Genomic DNA, 22626 nt, shown 5'->3' on the forward strand with positions numbered 1-22626 from the left:
GCAGTGCGTGTGGATGGTAAACTGAGTGAATTTTTCTCTTTGAAGGTTGGGTTGAAACAGGGTTGTGTCATGTCTCCATGGTTGTTCAATCTGTACATGGTTGGGGTAATAAAAGAGGTATAAGGTAGGGTAGTGGATGTTGGAGTGGCCCTAGTGAGAGAGGGTAGTGTTTGGAAACTCTCTGTACTGTTGTTTGCAGATGATACTGTGTTGTTGAGTGAAGACGAAGGAGAGCTGCAAGGCTTGATGGATGAGTTTGGGAGAGTGTGTAAGAAGCGGAATCTAAAGGTGAATGTAGGGAAGAGTAAAGTGATGGTCTTTGAGAGAGGTGAAGTCAGTGAATGTACAGCGAGGTTGGATGGTGAGGAATTGGAAAATGTGAGTACGTTTAAGTACTTGGGTAGTGTGATGAATAAGGATGGAGGTTTGGAGGGTGAAGTGCTTGAAAGGGTACAGCAGGGAAGAAAGGTTGCCGGTTCCTTGAAAGCAGTGATAAGAAGCAGGGAAGTGAGCAAGGAAGTGAAAAAGTTACTACATGACAGTATTGTGATACCAACTCTAACGTATGGAAGTGAAGCTTGGACGTTGCTGGAAGGACACAAGTCAAGAGTGAGAGCAGTGGAAATGAGTTATTTAAAAGGAGCCTGTGGAGTCACATGGAGAGACAGGCTGATAAATGAGGATAAAAAGGAGCTTTGTGGTGTGGATGTGGATGTGATAGGAAGCGTTAGGAGGAATACACTGAGGTGGTTTGGCCATGTGGAGAGGATGGAGGGTGAAAGACTGACGAAGATAGTGTATGTGAGTGAGGTGGAGGGGGGAAGAGGGAAGGGAAGGCCGAGGATGAGATGGAGGGATGGGGTGGAGAGGTATATGAGAGAGGGGGGTGTGAGTTGGGAGCGGGGCAGTGAAATGGCGGGGGAAAGGGCGACGTGGAGGCGATTTGTTTGTGGCCACCCCGAACGGGATTGAGGCGTCTGGCAATAGATAGATAGATAGAAGTTTGTTTGTGAATTCGTAACCTAACCTGATGTAACGACCTGACAAGGCCTAACTAGGTCTGACCTGAGATGACATAATCTGGCTTAAGGTTACATGACATAACCTGGCTTCACGAAACAACAAGTCTTGACCTGACAACCTGAGGTAACGTAACCTAGCCTGCATGGGTGTCATCTGTTCCCTAAAAGTTGGGGGGGGGGGGGACAGGCGTTCCTAATTCTGACAAGCTAAGCAAACATATGCAGCAAGATTTGGCGCATATTAACGCTATATTAAAATGAATACATGACAGTAAGGGAAAAAAAATTCATCTCAAATCATAAACCAGCTGTCTGGAGTAACCTCAGAGAGTAGTTACCGTATATTTTGCTTCATTTATCATTTATTAACTAGACCAAGCAGGCCATATAGCACAGAACATACAGACTTTTAAGAAAAGAGAATCATAAAAAAAATAGCTTTCCTTGTTTTTATGACTAACCCAGGATTATTAATTCTTAAGAGCATACCAAGACTCAACATGCATTCCACAGCACTTCTATAACCAGTACAGCACTCTCAAATCACTGAGACAACATAGTATAGCACTTCCTTCAACATTGTACTTCTCTCAACATACAGTAATACTCTCTTCAACAGAGTACTTCCTTCACACAGTCTGGTTACACGTACTCTCAATTTTGTCCTGATAATGCTCCCCTTCTTCACTGACCCTTCACAAAATTAGCAATGAAAAAGTAGCGAAGATAAGCCAATGGAAACTAAGCCTGGGAATTTAGTCTAATCCATAATATACTGTTTACTAAATGGCTTGTTGGTCATTTTGCACTATGGCACAGACCTAAATAACAGATGAATTATGACATGATATTACTTCACCTTTATCATTCTCTTACTGTGTCTGCCTCCTCTCTACTTTTTTCTCCCATCTTTCCTGTCATTTTTTATTACTCCTCTTTCCTTTTCAGGTGGCTTTACATTGAGTGACAAGCCTAATGGTTTCCTATAAGCCAGGAAACCATTTACAATGCTGGGTGGTAACCATATAACCAACCCATACGTGTTCCCCACGTGTCAACAAGTAGGTTGGTGGAAGGTTAGTGCCCCTCCTCGTAAAACAACTAAAAGACAAACGGCCACTCCGTACGGGATTATGGTGCCTGGCTATAGATAGATACAAAGATGCTTACGAGGCTCCTTATAAGCACTTCTTTACCAGTGTATATTTCTGCGTGTGGCACATTAGTTCTCTCTTGTTTAAAATTAACATCATAGCAACTTATGTCAGTATTTAGCGTTCATCTGTTCATCATCCAATCCCCTTCCGTCCTGTCAGGAGCACAGTGGACCAGGCACTATTAAATGATGTGTATGATGTGATGGGGGAGTGGAGTGGAGAGGTATATGAGACAGAGATTTCCCATGTCATTCTATTTCCCATAGTAGGGAGCACCTACTATTTAGGCTACTTTTACTTTTACCGTTGTCTTTCGTAAATCAGTGTCATTCGTAATTCAGATTAGTCCAGCCCGTATCTTGTGCGCACACAAGAGCAACTTCTGTGCTGCCAGAAAAAAACGCTTATTCAACATCCTTAATGTCCCATTCGTACTGAATAATGGAGGTTACAAAACTCACAATGTGGCTTGGCTGATGCCTAGTTTGTCAGCAACTTCATTATATATTTTTTTTTCGTTACCTCTGATAATTTCACCATTTTTTCGTATGTGTCATAATGCGTAGCTGTTCACTATAAATTTCTATATAGCATTACTACACATTTATAATGATATAATTTACCTAAACTACATGTAACAATGAAGAGTAAAAAGAACTTCGGCTCACGCAGTGCACTTTAAAACACTGATTCTAATGGGCAGTCATGCTCAACAGAAAACTATAAATGTAAGTAGCAAACTCAATCAAAGTGGTTCTAAACATCTTATGCAAAATACGAGTATATCTCACCTGCATTAATTAAGCAAATCTAGCCACTCTTGTTCTGTAGTATTGTAAATATCAGTTACTTCACTCCAGTGTCTATTATATAGAACTCAATGTAAAAAGTGTGGGGGGGGACAATATGTTGTCCCCCCCTGAATGAAAAGTGGGGGGATATGTCCTCCCCGTCCCCCCCCCCGCGGATGACCCCCATGCTAGCCTGTCGTGACATAACCTAGCATAACGTGACATCTGGCCTGATGTGCCCTGACCTGTCCAAATGGAATCTAAATAAGCCTGTTGCTAATGTACTTAACCTGCCGTGACATGGGCTGATCTTACCTTGTCAGGGTCCGATGCAGGTAGTGATGCGAGAAGTGTGCCTGTGGGGGTGTTTTCAGAGAGCGTGACGTGGGCGGAGGGTCGGGAGAAGACGGGAGCATTGTCGTTCACGTCCCGCACCCTCACCTCCACCCAGGCAGTGTCCGTGTGCCGTGCGTCGCCCCACCCACCACGGCCCTACAGGAGGGGAGGGGAGGTGGCGTGAGGTTAGGTGAGGTGAAGTTAGGTTAGGTAAGGTGAGGCTAGGTGTGATGAAATTAGGTTAGTGAGGTGAGGTTATGTTGGGTGACGTGACGTTAGGTGAACTGACCTGAGGGAACGCAAGGTGAGGCTAGGCGATGTAAGGTTATAGGTGAGACTCGGTGAGGTGAGGCTAGATGAGGTGAGATTAGGTGACGTGAGGTTAGTTTAGATTAGGTTAGGTTAGGTTAGGTGAAGTGAGGTTATAAGAAGTGAAACCAAACTTGATCAAATGATTAGTCAGAGGTGGCTATCGAATCCGCGTCGTAACCACTGAGTCAAGAAAATATTGTAGTCTACTTACCTACCAGGGTATGTGAGCTTTTACAGATCTCATTGCAAGATGAGGATAGATTAACTTAGGCTGGGTTAGGTTACGAGTTGTTGATACAGAATGAATTAATTGGTTACATTAGGAGAAGCAAGGTTTGGGTGGATCAGAATAATCAGATTAAGGTCGGCTACAATAGATTGGGTTTAGATATGTCGACGAAGGTTAAATTACGAAAAAGTAGGTTAAGTAACGATATGTTAATCAACATTCATATTAGGTAAAACTATGTTTATTAAACGTTTTGTAATCTTATGTTAAACAGTGTTAATGTAGGAGTTTCAACTACGGTTGTTAAGCTGAATAATAGCAGACTAAGTGTAGCATCATCATAATAATCATGATGGCCACCTTGATTCCCACCTAAAAATCAGGGTGAGGAAGCATCCAGGAACATAAATAATGCAGTACAGAAGGACAGTCTCAACAGCATGTCCAGCGAAATCACCCACGCAGTCATTCACACATCATTCAGGCCGTAATTTAATTTCAGTGTCACAAGCAATATCGTCTGACTTTACTATATTTTCTTTGTTGGTGGGCTTCGCATACGCCTATTACGTGGTCATTCCCTAAGAATTATTATGTCAGACGTGTCTTGTGCTTCTCCGTAATCATGTTATCCACCTCGGTCCATTATAAATTCGTTAGTTACATCAGCTTCCAAGCCCTCACCCCCCGCTGTCACTCCCACACTCACACTCACTCTCACACACTCATTCTCACAGTAACGCTCACTCACACTCACACTCATTGACACACACACACACACACACACACACACACACCGCTCGCTGGCGCAGTGGTAGCGTTCTCGCTTGCCATCTGGTAGGCGGGAGTTCGCGCCTCGCTCAGGTTACGAAAAGTTTCACTGACGAAGTGGGTGGTTACTGTCCCCCTTGAGCAAGGGGACGGGTGTGTGCGTGTGTGAAGGTCACAGCCTTGCCCTTAGATCGGACTATATGAGCTCTCAGCTCCCTTCCGGGAGGGTAAAAGCTGACGATCACGACCATCAAGTGATCCTGACCGACCCGGTGAATTACACATTCACTCACTCACTCATAATTACACTCACTTAGTCGCTCACTCACTCACACACACTCACTCACACTCATTCACTCACAGACACTCATACTCACTCACTCACACTTACTTTCTCATTCATACTCATACTCACTTAAACTCACTTACCCACAATCACACACACTCACTCACGCACACTCACACACACTCACTCACACTCATTCACTCACAGACACTCATACTCACTCACTCACACTTACTTTCTCATTCAAACTCATACTCACTTAAACTCACTTACCCACAATCACACACACTCACACGCACGCTCACACACACTCCCACATACTCTCTCACACTCACTCAATCTCTTACTCACTTACCCACACTCACTCACACTCACTCAATCACTCGCTCTACAACTCACATACCCACACTCACAATCACTCACCCACACTCACACACACTCACTTACTCACACTCACACACACACACTCATTCACACTCACTCACTCAAAACACCCACTCACTCAGTCGCTCACTCACTCACACTCACTCACTCACCAACTCACTCATACTCACACTCAAATTCACTCAGTCACTCAATCACTCACATATTCAGTAACACTCACATTCACTCACTCTTAGTCTCTTTCGCTGACTCAAACTTACTCCCACTCTCACACTCACACCCACTCACTCACTCACACTCTCACTCCCACTCCCACTCCCACTCCCACTCACGCACACTCACTCACACACACTCCTACTCCTACACACTCACTCTCATTCACTGACACTCACACTTACACTCACTCTCACACACTCTTACTCACACTCACATGCTCACACACTCCCACTCCCATCCCAACACTCACACGAACACTCCAACTCCGACTCCAACTGACATTCACACACACACACACACACACACACACACACACACACACACACACACACACACACACACACTGATTAATTTATTACCTCCATACACCTTCTTCAGGATCTACCAACGTATATTTCACCATCATATAGCGCGAAAAACGATTTGTAGAAATATTAGGTATTATCATGTGTGTAATAGGTGCTTCAGTCTGATTACGTATTTTTCATTTTCATTCTAACCATCTCAAGTAAATTAATTTAGTTTTGGAGAGACCGTTTACAATGAAACAGTAAACAAATGTTGTACTTAACCTTCCCAGTAAACAAAAAAATCACCCAAGGAAAACATAATGTCCTGGGGGAGCAAAAAATGAATTAGAAATGAAAACTATGGAGTGGTTACTTACATTTCTCCAAATTATACCGAGTAAAGAAATTAGATCACTATTAGAAATCAAAGTGATTCTGTTTTTCTGCTTAACCTTAATGCTATTTGCATGGCGAGGTAACTTTTGTTTTACGTTTGCAATATTCTAAAGATTTTAACTGGTGGGATTAGACACACTCTTCTCTAACCTTTTTCACTATTAGCCGGCTCACTTAACTTTATTTCTACCGTCCAGTATTGGCAAGGATTACGTAAACAATATTTCAGCAGACCAAAAGTGTTATGTTGAAGGAAATAGTATATAAATAAGAAAAGAAAATGTCATCAAAATCAAAGGAATAACCTGAGCCTCTTCACTCCGACTACGTACATTGACTTTTATTCTTGCTAACACCAGACGATTCAAGCTGGGGAGAGATTTTTCGAATTATCACTGATTAGATTTAACCTTCATTAACCCCTTCAGTTATGGATGTGTTTATGAGTGAAATCGTCTGGTTGTAATGAATCAAAGTAAGGGCTAGGTTATCGCATTAAAGGAGCTTATCATCCTCTGGCTGGCCTATTCTGTGACTTGGGTGAGATATCTGAAACTTCATTTGTGGCGGAGGTTAGGTTAAGTTAGGTTAAGGTGCGATAGGTAGGTTAGATAAAAGTGGGACAGACTAGGCTTGAATGGACTAACTAGGTGAGTATGGTAGAGGTTAGTTCATGTAAGACTGTGTTAGGTTAGTTTTCGTTAGGGTAGGGTGAGGTAGATTAAATGAGGTTACGATAGGACAGGTAAGGTTAAATCATGTCAGGATAGGATAAGTCAGGTTAGGTTTGGCTAGGTTAGGCCACGTCAGGTCAGGATAGCATGGGTTAAGTTAGGCTGTTAGGTTGCGTGTAATGCAACTGACCTTATCGGTGACCTGGACAAGGAATCTGAAACCTCGTCTGTGGCTGGGGTCCTCGTAATCCAAAGTGTGTGTGGCATACAGGTGGCCAGTCGATCCAACAGTGCGAACGGCGAAGTGATCCCACCCCCACCCGCTGCCAGCCACCACCTGACAAAATAACATAATCTGCCGGTAACTCCTTCAGTATGATGACATACTTTATTAATAAAACTTTCCATATATCTGTGGGAAGTTTTACTGTTTTTGTAAATTTTATTATTATTAATCTGGGGAAGATCTAAACTACTGTGATTCGCATACCATTTGAGTTACAGCCTTCATTCTTTGCCATATTAAAGTACTGTTTGGACACTTCATCTAACCAAATATCCTCTTGATCCGACTACCAGAATCCGGATAGGATCAGGAACAAAAAACAAACAAACAATCAAACAAAAGTGACCTTAAAGCGTAAGAGCCACTTAAATTAGAGGTCTGAAAATTTTATGGCATACAGTATATCTGAGACATGGCCAAACTGCAGTATAGTCCAGATCGGATCATTATTCTCTGAGATGGCCTATGATCCAAAAGTTTAGACTACTCCAGAAGACAGGGAAGTCACCTTATTTTACATGAAAGAATAAAGCTAGAGACACCAAACCTGGTGGACAAACAGACTGTGATAACCTAAGGTGATATTCAGATTAGTGACGTTGACCTCAAGGTCTTTTCATAGTTTTGCTTTCAGTAGGCAATCCCTGTGGGAAGTTTTTCTTTATCAAAATTGTCCCTGGCTAGTTTTACAGCTTCCTAATTATCATTTATATTAATAATAATAATAATAATAATAATAATAATAATATTATTATTATTATTATTATTATTATTATTATTATTATCATTATTATTATGCTTTGTAGATGAATGAGGTGTGCCAGCGTGGTATGAGAGACTACAGATGTGTCAGCTCGAGGTGTGTGGTTTTTTTTTTTTTTTTTTTGCCAGTAAGCAGGAACCAAAGGCTAGGAGCCAGCAAACAATTCCTTCCAAGAAAAAAAAAACAAAAATAATACAAAAGCGAGCCAGATTCAAGATCTGTTCATTTCGACATGCCTGGACACACTGCGTTTAAATGTCTGGAGATCATAGGAAGTAGGAAATACAGACAGAGGGGGACGTTTCCGGAAATGACCTGTTGCATAAATGAAGGACTGGGTGTAACGGTTAACTATTGCATTAGAGAGCTGGACAGAAAAGGGATGCGAGTTTGTTGCTAGACAGGTGCTACGCACCCACTGTAGAGGTGAAGGGATGCAAGCAGACAGTTCAGAGGAGCAGTGACCGTGGAAGTAGCGATAGAAAAGAGATAAAGAGGCAACAGTGCAGCGAAGAGAGGGAGGTTGAATGGAGCCAGTAAGAGGAGAAGGGTTAATGAGACGAAAAGCCCTTGACTCCACCCTATTGAGAAGAGCTGTATGTGGGGAGCCTCCCCACAAATGAGAGTTGTACTCTACACAGAGGCAAATGAAACCTGTGCATAAAGTCAACAACTGTGCAGGGTGAAGAACTGTGCAGGGGTAAAGAAGGTACGGAGTCGACTTAGCACATCTAATCTCTTGGAAGCTGATTTTGCAAGAGATGTAGTATGATCTTTCCAAGATAAATCCTTAGTGAATGAAATCCCAAGCATGTTCAAGGATGATGCTAGTTCAAGTTTGAGTAGGTGAATGTGGCTGTCATTGTAGCGTATGCACCGTGTGAGGACAGGAGTAAGAGAGAGAAAGGTTTTGGGATGAGCTGGGTGAAGTAGTGGGAGAAATCCCAGGGAACTATACAGTAAAATGATCATAATGGGGGATATGAATGGAAGAGTAGGCACTGGTCCTGAGGATGACATAATGGGTTGTTATGGAGTACCAGGAGAAAATGATAATGGAAAGTGATTAAAGGATATGTGTCAGGAGAGGAGGTTGTGCATTTATAACTCATATCTCAAACACAAAGATGCACATAAATATATTTCGTATTGAGGGAATGGGGATCGTGTTGAAAGAAGCCGGATTCATTACGTGCTTGTAGAGAGGTAGATGATGGGAATGGTTGCTGATACAAGGGCCGTGAGAGGACGATGTGGAGGTCTGTCAGATCCTATGATTGTGGTATGTAAGATCAAGCTGAGAGGAGTGAAGTGGATCAGAAGAGAGAGGAGCAGCCAGGGAGAAAGACTGAATGTTGAGAAGCTGAGGATCAAAGAAATGGCAGATGTTTACAGGACCAAAGTTGAGAAAGAGTTAGAATCAGTGAATTGGAATGAAATGGATCTGGACAGCCAGTGGAATGCATATGTGGATTACTTAGTTAGGAATGTTAAAGCAGTGTATGGTGTAGCAAAGTAACAACAAAGAAGAAAGATACAGCATAGTGGGATGAGGAAGTTAAGAGAGTGGTGGAGGAAAAGAGGAAGAAGTGGCTAAAGTGGTTGCAGGACAGGGGTTCAGTTGAAATAAGAACTGAATATATTGAGAGCAAGAAGCACATAAAGAGACTAGTAAAGAGGAAAAAGAAGGAGGTAAATGATAATCTAGGAAGAATAATCAATGCGAACAGCTCTGAAAATGGGAAGTTATTCTCGAAAGAGGTGTGGAAATGTAGAAGTGAAAGTGGAAAGAAATATGACAGTGTGAAGGATGTAGGTGGTAGATTATTAACTCATGGGGATGAAGTAAGGACTGGATGGAAAGAACATTTTGAAAACCTGATGAATGAGAATAGAGAGCGCAGAGCGGCTGTAAACATGACTGGTGTGCAGAGAAGGAATGCTGTGTCAGGAGAAGTGACTCTCGCACAGGTGAAGAGCTGTAAAGCGGCTGGAAAATGGGAAAGTAGCTGGGGATGACGAGGTGTATGCAGAGATGTCATAAAAGAAAATGTCATAAAATACTTTGTGGTGTCATAAAGACTTTGTAGTTACTTGTAGAGAAGTATATTTTAGACTTGTGGTCGAGCGGCTTTTATATCTTGTAGTAGCTTCCCCACCAAATGTCATGTAGTGACAGGAGAGGTAAAGAATAGTATGGGACTATTTTTATTTGTCTTGGAAATATTAACAAGTCTCTCACACGGAACGAGTATAAGTCCCGGGTAGCTACCTCCCTGTCTCGCTATCTGTCTCTCTCTCTCTCAAATCGCTAAGCCCTTCTCCTGTGACCTGTCTCTAGGGTCGCTTGTCTCCTTCTAAACTCTCTTTCCTAAAATCTGGTGTAGCAGGGGTGTGTCACGTGTGTTCCTCGTGGATGGACTAGGTCTTTGTTCACGAGAGGACTGCTGACAGCTAACTGCATCATCACCTTACTGGCTGCTGTCGTCAGCTTTCCTCAGTGTAAGCATGTTTAGCATTGCTCGATTCTTGCAGACACAATACCTTCTCATCATCTGACTCCCTGCTTCTATCTGTCTCTCTATCTATCTATTTATCTATCTATCTAGTATGATTTGCAATTATAATAATTATGTAGTCCTAACATCTGCTCGGTCGCGCGAAAATGGCGTACCATCGACATTTAATAGTTATAATATATTAATACATATTATATACACATTATAATGAACTTATAAGCTAATTAAGTGAAATACAGAATATTGTAAAAGTAACATAATTGCATGAATATTGTACAGTATACATGTAATATTCATAGTAAATAGTGATTATTCAGTAATAATACATTTAAACAAGTTGTATACATATTTGAATAAATGCAATGGTTGTTGTATAACACTTTGTAAGACGTGCATGTACAACAGACGTACGCATATAATTGTGCAATGGTAATACTGCTAGGTTATACATTACATATTTGAGTTATCACTTTAGTAATGTCTAATATTTCACCTAACGTGTATGATGATACTGGTAATACAGAATTGTGCTATAATAGTATGACTTAATATTGTACTAACATTGTGGTACTACATAATTGTAACATTTTATGAATTGTTACTAAATATTGTGTTAATGCATAATTGTGTTGGCCTTATAATTGTAGTTACATTTGTTAATGCAACTCTTACATAAGTGTCTTGGCCTTATAATTGTAGTTAAAGTTACATAAAAGTTACATCTTGTTAATGCAACTGTTTTGTCGTTACATAATTGTTACATATCGTTTGTAGGTACATAATTCTAGTTAGTGTAACATAATGCAATCGTTTGTCGTTACATAATTGTTACATATCGTTTGTAGGTACATAATTGTAGTTAAGGTTACATAAAAGTTACATCTTGTTAATGCAACTGTTACATTAATTGGTACATATTGTTTGTAGTTAAATAATTGTAACAAGTGTAACATAATGTAATCGTTTGTCGTTACATAATTGTTACATATCGTTTGTAGTTACATTATTGTAATATGGAGTAACATAATTGTAATAACTGCAGTCCTAACATATGCTGCGGTCGATGATAGTGATGATGTGTCATGCCACTTGTTTGTGGAGACACAATTTGCTTTTTTGTTTGTAGTTTATATGGTATTTTGGCATATGTAGTAACACTTACACTTATTTTCATTTGTTTGTTATGTGATCTTACTCTATTTCTCTTTTTTCTTTCTTATTTTTCTTTCTTTTTCTTTTTTTCTTTTTTTTGTATGTATTGATTTTCTATAGTTTGTTTCTCTTTGCTTGTGTACGCTTATTCCATTTTGTTCATGGTTGCATAATTACTGGTTAATTTCCTTGGGATACTTTTTTAAAGTTTAGTGTATATTGCACAGAGAGTATAAAATGATATTATATAGTCCCATATTTTGTTATTTTATATAAAAAAATATATATATACACTATATACAGTATTAACTATACACACTGACTTGTTGTTCACCTGTACCTATCGTGGGTAATATGTGTGTCAGCACTGTGTGGAAATCATTGTCTTCACGATTGTGTTGAAGATGTTCACTCTTGCTAACGGCATTTGTGTTGGCCATTTTTTTTTTTTCTCTAGTTTACCTTGTAACTTAATTTATAGGTTTCCACTAGGTAGCTTTAATTAATAAATGTTTAATGCAGTTCTTTTAATTGCTCACTGAGTAACTGTGATTGTATATTTTCTTTATTACTTTGTAGATGTAATAACGTATAGTTGTATATATGAAACACGTATTTTATGTAGGTATAAATGGTAACACTCGCTGGTAGTAAATAAATGTTAAAATAAATGAATGAATATATACAGTGTAGAATATTTATTGTTGGTGCAAGTATTTAATGATTGAATTATGAAGATAATTGAAGTAGGTATGTGTATTTAAGCTGTAACTATACAGTACGTTTTATATGTTTGTGCAGAAGCTTATTGTCTATCACTGTGTATTGTATAAATGAAGTAACTATGTAACTCACTAATTTTTACCGTGGTGGGAAATGGTGTGAGTGGTGTTGCACGTGGTGATAGCATTGTCCTTCGCGGGTTGATTGGCGTGCTGTCGTCTCAGCACATGGTGACGTCGGCTTCCCACACTGGTAGCTGTGGTGAGTGAATGAGTAGCGATGAGTAACTTGAGTGAAGACGGGTGAGTAAGACGAGTTGTGAATATGGACTTGGTGTTTTGCTGCGTGTATTGACCTCTTCGCACCTGCGTAAGCGTTGGGGGTTGGGTGGATGTAACAGAGAGAGGAGGGTGAGGTCTGGTGGTTGAGTCGTGTCTCACTCTTCGTTTGTTTTGTTGTTCTTCCTCGAGGTATTTGTGGTCCTTTTTCCTCTTCTTTACTTGCTTTGTTTTATATTCTTCTTGTTGCTGCTTGAAGTTACGTGAAGATTATAGAATTGTTTCGTAGACTTGTAGACTATTTGCACTGTAGGCTGTATTTTGTAGTGATTCACTGTAGAACTGAAGCTAATCTTGTAGAGTCTCGGTTGCTTTTGTAGAAATTTGCTTTTAATTCGGAGACGATGTCCGTAGATTTGCTGGTTTGTCGTTAAGCTACTTGCAAAGCGTCGTGTGATCTCTTGACCTCTGCATCAGCATGATGATCTGGGAGACGGAGGGGGCTGGATGGAGAGAAGCGTCAGGAGCTGGTTATGTTGTTGGTTGAGATAGATATTCTTGTTTTCAATCTTGATATTATGTAGGAATTTAATGTTGATTCGTAGACGAGGTTCGTATACGTTCGCTGCTACCAAATGTCATAAAGACTTTGTAGTTACTTGTAGAGAAGTATATTTTAGACTTGTGGTCGAGCGGCTTTTATATCTTGTAGTAGCTTCCCCACCAAATGTCATGTAGTGACAGGAGAGGTAAAGAATAGTATGGGACTATTTTTATTTGTCTTGGAAATATTAACAAGTCTCTCACACGGAACGAGTATAAGTCCCGGGTAGCTACCTCCCTGTCTCGCTATCTGTCTCTCTCTCTCAAATCGCTAAGCCCTTCTCCCGTGACCTGTCTCTAGGGTCGCTTGTCTCCTTCTAAACTCTCTTTCCTAAAATCTGGTGTAGCAGGGGTATGTCACGTGTGTTCCTCGTGGATGGACTAGGTCTTTGTTCACGAGAGGACTGCTGACAGCTAACTGCATCATCGCCTTACTGGCCGCTGTCGTCAGCTTTCCTCGGTGTAAGCATGTTTAGCATTGCTCGATTCTTGCAGACACAATACCTTCTCATCATCTGACTCCCTGCTTCTATCTGTCTCTCTATCTATCTATTTATCTATCTATCTAGTATGATTTGCAATTATAATAATTATGTAGTCCTAACAGTGGTTCCTTTGTGGTTGAGTTATATATATATATATATATATATTAGACTTGTAGACGAGCGGTTTTTATATCTTGGAGTACCTTCCCATTTGTCATGTAGTGACAGGAGAGGTAAAGAATAGTATGGGACTATTTTTATTTGTCTTGGAAATATTAACAAGTCTCTCACACAGAGCGGAGTATAGAGTCCCGCTAGCTATCTCTCTGTCTCGCTCTGGCTCCCTCTCTCTCTCTCTCAAGTTGCTAAGCCCTTTCTTTTTCTGACCTGCCTGTTCTAAGGCTTGTCTCCTTCTGAGCTCTCTCTCCTAAATTCTGGTGTAGCAGGGGTGTGTCACGTGTGTTCCTTGTGAGTGGAAAGTTCTAGCAGCCTGTGTGTGAGCATGTGTGTATGTGTGTGTATGGTCACTAGGTCTTTGTTCACGGTTGGACTGCTGACAACTAACTGCATCATCTCCTTACTGGCTACTTTGTAATCTGTCGTCAGCTTTTCCTCAGTGTAACTTGCAAGCTCATTTCCTTTTCCCAGGCTCCCATAGGGCTGTCTATCTATCTATTTATCTATCTATCTATTATGATTTGTAATTATAATAAAGAGATACTTAAGCGTAATGGAGAGAATGGAATGAAGTGCTTGTTAGAGATATGTAAGAAGGCATGGATGAGTCAAATTGTGCTTGCAGAGTGGAAAAAGGCTGTGATTGTACCCTTGTACAAAAATAAATGTGAGCGAAGTGAGTGCAAGAATTATCGTGTCATAAGTTTTTTGAGTGTGGTAGGGAAGGTATATGGAAAAATTATTATAGAGAAAGTAAGAGAGATATCAGAAGTCCTAGTGAGTGATGAACAGGGTGGCTTTAGGAGTGGCAGAGGATGTGTGGATCAAATATTTGCAGTGAGACAGATAGTGGAGAAGGCTTGTGAGAAGGACCATAAGGTGTTTATGGCGTTCAAGGATCTGAAAAAAAAATAACATACAACAAAGTGGACAGAGAAGGATTGTGGAAAGTTTTGCGCATGTATGATGTAGATGGTAAGCTGCTAAATGCCGTCAAGAGTTTTTATGATGGTAGTGAAGCATGTGTAAGGGTTAATGGGCATCTAAGTGAATGGTTTACGATGGGTATAGGCGTGCGGCAAGGTTGTATGATGTCCCCATGGTTGTTCAATGTATTTATGGATGGGGTGATGAGATAAGTAATAACACGTGTAATGGAGAGCGGGATGGCGCTGGTAATGAATGGTGATGGAAAATATATCTCAAATTTGTTGTATGCTGATAATGCAGTACTGCTTGCAAGTACCAGACAATAACTTGGTAGGCTAGTGCAGAGTTTTGCTGATGTCTGTGAGCGATGTGCCTTGCGAGTAAATGTAGAAAAGAGTAAATAGATGGTTACTGAGAGAGAAGGTGACTACCAGTGCGATGTTACTGTGAATGGAGAGAGTCTGGAACTGGTGAGAGAGTTCAAGTGCCTAGGTACAATGATAGAAAAGAGAGGAAAATGTGCAAAAGAAGTTGAAAGCAGAGTGACACAAGGAAGAAAGGTAGCTGGTTCAATGAAGGCCTTGATAAGAAACAAAGGCTTAAGTGTTGCAGGTGCACGGGGCTTACATGAAGGGGTGTTAGTGCCAACTTTAACATATAGATGTGAAACTATGGTGTGACATGAAAATGAAAAGTCAAGAGGAAGAGCAGTGGAGATGAGACTGCTGAGGAATGTATGTAGAGTATGGATAGGATACGAAATAATCTGATTCGTGAAAGATGTGGAGTGAGGAAGTCGGTGGACACTAGAATCGAAAAGAGTGTACTGAGACGGTATGGTCATGTGGAGAGAATGGATAACAAAACAGTGGTAAAAAGGATATACCTGAGCGAATTTGCAGGAGGGAGGAGGAGAGGTAGGCCAAGGAGAAGGTGGAGAGATATTGTGGTTGAGTGTGTGAGGAAGAGAGGTTTGGAAGTCGGTGAGGTTAGGGGGGTGACAAGAGACTGAGCTGGCTGGAAGAATGTTGTGAGGAGATGTGCATGATCAGGGATCTGGGACCCCTTTTTAACGTGGCAGAGTCCAGACTGACTTTATCAGATACGTTTATGTGAAGCTATAGAACGTGGTGAATGTTTTTGGCGTATCAGATAGAGCCATGATTCCAGGGGCTTGATTGATGAGTGAATGGAAGCATGGTCCATTGGAGTAGTCATAATTGGGCTGTCTGGACAATACTACTCCCTACCCTGCCATTGGGTGGGAAAGGAGGTCCAGATGATGATGATGATGATGATGATGATGATGATGATGATGTTGATGATGATGATTATTACTGTTATTATTATTATTATTATTATTATTATTATTATTTATTATTATTATTATTATTGTCACTTATAATGTAGTTGTTGTTGCAACCACTATCCAATTTAATTTAACCAGCCACGTGCCGGCCATTTTTCGACCTTTTTATTTTTTTGGCTAAAATGATAGATTTTGATGTGGAAACAACGAATTTCGCCATTAAAATGCTCACCGAGTTTCAGAAATGAGTTTTATTGAGTCCTGCATACTCGTGTGCAGGTATAGCCACTCTCTCATGCTCACCACGTACGTGAGAGAAATCCATTTTCTGTGTAAGGTGTACTCAGGTATTTATGCTGGGAAGGTATAGCAATGTTCAGTACACTGTTCTGATTACTTATTACTTCAGCATGTATCACAATTTGCATGTCTTTCTCACTGTGAATGCATTATCTTACACTTACTTGAAGATAGGTACAACCCAACTTCATTACGTACAGTCCTGGCACTCACAAGTAGGTATTTACAACTTGACTTCACTATATAGTCCTTACACTTACAAGAAAAAATTTACAACTTACACTTACATGAAAATATTTACAAAATGCCTTCACTATGTACAACACTGGATGAGGCACACAGGCAGAGTGAGGCAGAGCGAGAGTGAGGGGGGAAGCGAGTGAGTGTATGGCCTTAACAACCTGGGGGATGGTAAAGGAACAGTTGCCTTACATGCCTGCCAATTTCCACCTACGAATCTTGAAAAATGAGGTCACAGTCAAGTTTTTTATTTTAAACTATTTTAAAGCGGCACTGGCACTGGCTGCAGATTTATGTCAGACCGTTTTAAAACAGCACTGGCACTGGCTGCGGATTTATGTCAGACCATTTTAAAATGGCACTGGCACGAGGCGGGTTAACTTACAGCTGATCTGTAGTAGTGAAGGGTTCATGAAAGCTACACGTGACTCCTTCAGCTCAAATTTTGACTGACTGTCCATTCAAGAGGTCCGGATGTTGAAATGATCCCATCCTTACCAACTGACTTCCACCACCTGGGTACAGGTTCACTAAGCAATCTTACAGTCAGTAACCCCCAGCTGATCGTTGTGTGGTTTCAACGTCCCATCAGAGTGACAGCATTCCAGAGTTTTTTCCTTTAATTTTTATAACTGAAAGAAGGAACATAATGCCAGAAACCCGCAAGATTTATCCCTCCAAGAAAAAGTTTGAAAAAAAAAAATAAAGGCATGCAGGGCCAGATTCAAGAACCTTTCATTTCAAGATGCCTCGATACATTGCGCTGAGAAGACTGGATATCATAGGCAGTAGGAAATACAGACAGAAACGACAGTTCCACAGATGACCTGTTGCATACATGAAGGTCTCGGAGTAACGTTTAGCTTCTGCATTAAAGAGTTATGCCCCAGTCACACTGCAAGTACGACTTGTCGCAAACCTGAAAATCGTTAAACCAGTCCCCGACCACGGAGGTCTCCGAGCAGTCGTGCCACCGATTGGCTACTGGTGGTCGTCCAGTGTCCATCTAATGTCCGTCTAGTGGGTGGCCGAATGGTGACCATGGCCGGGTACACACAGGTCAAGACACCGATGGGTGGCCGACCAGTCATCGACAGGCTGCCAACAATCAGCGGCCAGTCTGCGTCCTGTCGCAATTTAGACTGTGACCTCTAGGCCGCCACTAGACCAAAACCGGCCACGGATTGGCCGGCAGCTGGTCCCAGTCCAGCCCACCACCTGTTGCTCAATCAATCACCGGCTTGATGGTGGGCAGACCAACCACCACCCTGGACAGGAGGCTTGTGAACAGCGGCCGCCACAGACCAGTTGTCGCTTGACAGAGTGCGGATGGCCACCGCACAGAGCGGGCGGTGACCGGCCTCCGTCCAGATGGCAACCACTACTTAAAAATCAGATGTTGCTGTCCAGTCACGGTCCGTAAGCCGGCCAGATGCAGTCCAACCGCCCACCGGGCAACTTCTGTGCCACGACATCGGTGGCTGTGGGGAGGTTTTTCATGCAGCACGAAAAACCTCGAGACGATTTTTTGGTCACCATGGTGGCCTGCCGCTAGACCGAGACATATGAAGACCAGTTGTAAACCTCACCAAAATCACCCATGACTTGCAGGTCATGGGTGGTTTGGGATAAGTCATACCTGCAGTGTGACTGGGGCCTTAGACACATAAAGGATCAGAGTTTGCTGCTAGATGGGTGATACATGCTTTCTGTAGTCTTTTCGTAGTTGTGGAGGGATGCAAACAAAGGGTTCAGAGGGACAGTGACCATTCAAGTAGCAATAGAAAAGAGATAAAGATGCAACAGTGTGACAGAGTGATAGAGGCTGAAGGGAGCCAGTAAGAGGATGAGAGTTAATGAGATGAAAATCCTTAGACTCCACCTTGTTGAGAAGGGCAGTATGTGGGGACCCTCTCTATACACGCTATGCTGCGAAGATACGATCAGCTCCTTGAACAACATCGCTAACTTTATTGCGCGTCCTGACGTTTTCACTCGGTTTGTCTGTCTGTCTGTCTTTTAACAATGACTGGTGCAATTTTGACTAAAATTTCAGGGATGATGGGTTATATGACCTTCTGATCACCTGATTAATTTTCGTGCCATATTGGGCCAAGGCCTAGGCTGTAGGCCCCCAAAACGTAAAAAAATATATATATTTTTTTCGCCATAACTCCTTTCATAGTCGTCATATCGACATGAAACCAAACCTTAGAGGTGCATCTTTCAATTCTGTATCCTAAAGCCTGCCTCATTACATCAGTGGGATCATCCACCAGTTAGTGGTAGGGTTGTCAGTGTCAGGTGGGTCGGGCCTAAAGTTTCAAATGGGCATGAATTCGTAAATTTTCACCCGATTTACTCCAAAATACAAATGTGACTCTTGGACTAGTTATCCTGTTGTTTTATACATCAGCACTGAAATGACTGCTGGGGACAGGTTTGCTGTGCCTTGGCACCGCTTCTTGTGTTTCTTTATGCTTCCAGACAATTTGGTCAGCTTAGGTGTCTCATTTACTGAATAACCGAACCTGAGTGAAATTGTCTGAAGCCTGCACCTATAAAGCATTAGCTGCATCATTGTACTGAAGCAATGATCACTTTAACCGACGATGTCCTTTTTAGTAAATGGATATTCTTCTTGCTATTAAACTGCTTCATTCAGCTTTTGTGAGGTCTCCCACGCTGATGGAGTTTCTTGTATGTTTACTTTTCCATTTATAAGAATCTATCTCATTATGAAAAAAGAAAAAGTTAGATGACAAAAATTAAATGTACATTAAAATTATATCCTAGTAGTATTCTCTTAATAACTGTAGCTCTGTTAAACACTTTTTATCTTATTCTTCCTACTGTCAAAAGATCGTATTTTTCGAAGTGGAGGGGTTTCTCTCTTTCTTTCTTTCTTTTTTTTTTTTTTTTACTTTATCCTTGCTCCCTATTAACGATTTTAATCAACTTCAGTAGATTCTCTAGAGGTGAAACTGATAATGAAGGCTATATCTGACATCATAACTTCGTCTTGAGATAACTGGAACAAAACGATGCCTGCAGTTTTACTTTCCTCCCCTGAGTAGCTGATAAGGAAGTAGGAGGACAGAGGAAGAAGTGTACAGTGAACTGTCATCCCTTTGAATCCAGATTATATCTCTTTTAATTTAATGTTGCTTCTATGTGACGAGTTTTTCCTACTTAGGAAGGCAACTCGTATTCAGGTGCCATATTACTGGCTACCTAGTCAGGCGATAAATGTGATTGCCTGTATCTGTAACTGTGCCTTTGTGTCTCTGTGTGGCTGTTCCCAAAATATCTCGATATCAAGTGGGCAAATTGCATCCAAACTCTGTGGGCAGTATTCCAAGATATACGGCTTGCTTCTCAGTAATACTGGGGAAGCTGTGATGATATCCTCCGATTGCCAGCAGGAGTTTAGAGGGAAAAATATTAGAAATTCCTCAAAGGCCTGTCATACTCAATGACTTTCACGAACATAATACCTTGACTTCAGGCTTATGAATACTAGTGAGATATTTAACTGAGATGTGGACCCATCAGGATTTCAGTAGCCATATTGCACCTGAATGCTATATTGGGAGCTCAGTTGTGTTACACCCACGGAGTCTCTTTGATCTCTGCCTCATAAAATCTTTCAGGCTAAAGGCAAAGTTTCGTTTGTCTGTGTTGCCCAATGTCATGACTACGATGTGTACACATATAACAGTCTTCTCAGGAGATCTGATAAGAAGGCAACCGACCACTGCCAATTCATGACATTCTATCACGTCTGGATCATGACGAAGAAGCAACAAACATCTGCTCACCTACATTTGTCTACCCCCGGGTAAATATGATGACTCTCGACATGTTACAAATGTAGAGATTAATGGAAGACATTTTAAACTGTGACATAATACTGTTATTATATAACTTCATAGGAGTAAACAATAATATCCAAATACTTTTTCGATTTTGTCAAAGCTGCGATGGTGTGCCTCCGCTTGCTAGAGGATTACTGATGGTTTTTAGTGATGACGGGTGATATGCAATCTGGGGCGAATTCTTTGTTTTTTATTTGTTTTATATTTCGACCATTTAGTTCGATTTTTTTTTTTTTATATAGATTTAGTAAAATCGTCAGGAGATTGAAGTATCACTAGTAATTGCCATCACAGGCTCAACTCCCGGCAGACTGCAAGCTAAAGTTGCCTTTCTTTTGCAGTTCACCAACCTCTTTTAGGGGGGACTGGGGGGGACTGAGGAACGTTCATATGACCGGGCATCCCCATAACCAGGTTCTTTTACGCCATCACGTGAAAGCATCCATTTTCAGTACCTACCAGAAAATACCACATATGAAACAAAAAATAAGTCACTCGACTGAAAGGACCAAAAGTATTAGATCACTGACTCTGTAGTAGAAGTAGTTGGAGGTGTCGTGGTCTGCCGTGGTGAGGTGGAGGAGTGTGGGGGCGCCTGGTGGGTGAGTGGGTTGAGTCTCCTCTACCTCCACACTCCACATGTCGCGGGTCAGACGGGGGGAGTTGTCGTTCACATCTACCAAACGTACAACCACAGTACCCGACCCTGTGCGTGGAAAGATACACGTACGTGAGAACAGATAAACACTCCTCGAGAAAAACTTAGGAACGTGAAAACAGAACCAAAGAGAATACAGTATGCTCATAAGCTCAGATAAACAATCGTAAAAAGCATGTGCACGTAAGAACAGACGCAGATTTCTAAAAATTATGTGCACGTAAGGACAGACATACGGTAATAAAAAGCGCATGCACGTAAGGCTAGAGATACCTTCTTAAAAACTGTATGCACGAAAAAAACATACACCCCTAAGAATATATGCACGTACAAACATATTATCTTACAAAGCATATGAAAGTAAGAGGAGAAGTACGCCTCATAAACGTAAAAATATGCATGTCAGATGAGAGGTTCAGTAGTGACAGAGAACTTTATTACACCATCCGAAAAGCTAAAGCGTAAAACTGTATCTATTCCTCTGATAACCTTCACCAATCCTCTCCTTGAATTCAGCGACCTAGTTTACATCATTCAAGCATCCACTAGACGATTATAAAGTAACAGTAATAATAGTGGTAGTAGTAGTAGTAGTAGTAATAGTAATTATAATAATAATAATAATAATAATGATAACTAATTAATACTAGTAATTACAATTATTATAATTTTAATACAAATATATAATCATCATCATCATCATCATCATCATCCGGACCTCCTTTCCCACCCAAGGGCAGGGTGAGGAGTAGAAATGTCCAGACAGCCCACAAATTGCCCAATCCAATGGGCCACGCTTCCATTCACTCATCATTCAAGCCCCCGGAATCCTGACTCTATCGGATACGCCAAAAACATTCACCACGTTCTGTAGCTTCACATAATCGTATCCGACAGAGTCAATCCAGACCCTGCCACTTTAAAAAAGGGTGCCAAGAATCCCTGATCATGCACTTCTCCCAAAATTCATCCAGCCAGCTCGATCTCCTGTCAGTTCCCTAGCCTCACCGACTTCCAAACCTCTCTTCCTCACGCATTGATCCACTATATCTCTCCACCTTCTCCTTGGCCTACCTCACCTCCTCCCTCCTTCGAATTCGCTCCGATATACCTTCTTCACCACTCTATTGTTATCCATTCTCTCCACATGGCCATACCATCTCAGTACACTCTCTTCAGTTCTGGTGTCCACCGACTTCCACACTCCGCATCTTTCACGAATCCCATTATTTCGTATCCTGTCCACCCTCTGTTCTCCAAATACATTCCTCAACAGTCCCATCTCCACTGCTCTTACTCTTGACTTTTCATTTTCATGCCACCCCATAGTCTCACATCCATATGTTAAAGTTGGCACTAACACTCCTTCATGTAAGCCTCGTGCAGCTGCAACACTCAAGCCTCTGTTTCGTATCAAGGCTTTCATTGCACCAGCTACTTTTCTTCCTTGTGTCACTCTAC

The 22626-nt window shown here is 41.3% G+C and overlaps 1 protein-coding gene across 1 annotated transcript in view; it reads right to left on the reverse strand.

Moving 5' to 3' along the window:
• LOC145405880 (putative neural-cadherin 2) overlaps positions 1-22626 on the reverse strand; it is a 167812-nt gene that overhangs the window by 87323 nt on the left and 57863 nt on the right. The window contains exons 3-5 of the mRNA XM_080277137.1: positions 21038-21213; positions 7055-7201; positions 3286-3462 (exon numbers count right to left, since the gene is read on the reverse strand). Of these exons, the coding sequence (XP_080133263.1) occupies positions 3286-3462; positions 7055-7201; positions 21038-21213 (500 nt within the window). The remainder of the gene's footprint in view (positions 1-3285; positions 3463-7054; positions 7202-21037; positions 21214-22626) is intronic.

The sequence above is a fragment of the Coenobita brevimanus genome, chromosome 68 (genome assembly GCF_032717465.1).
Source record: "Coenobita brevimanus isolate Jiangsu-jjx chromosome 68, ASM3271746v2, whole genome shotgun sequence".
NCBI lineage: Eukaryota > Metazoa > Arthropoda > Malacostraca > Decapoda > Coenobitidae > Coenobita > Coenobita brevimanus.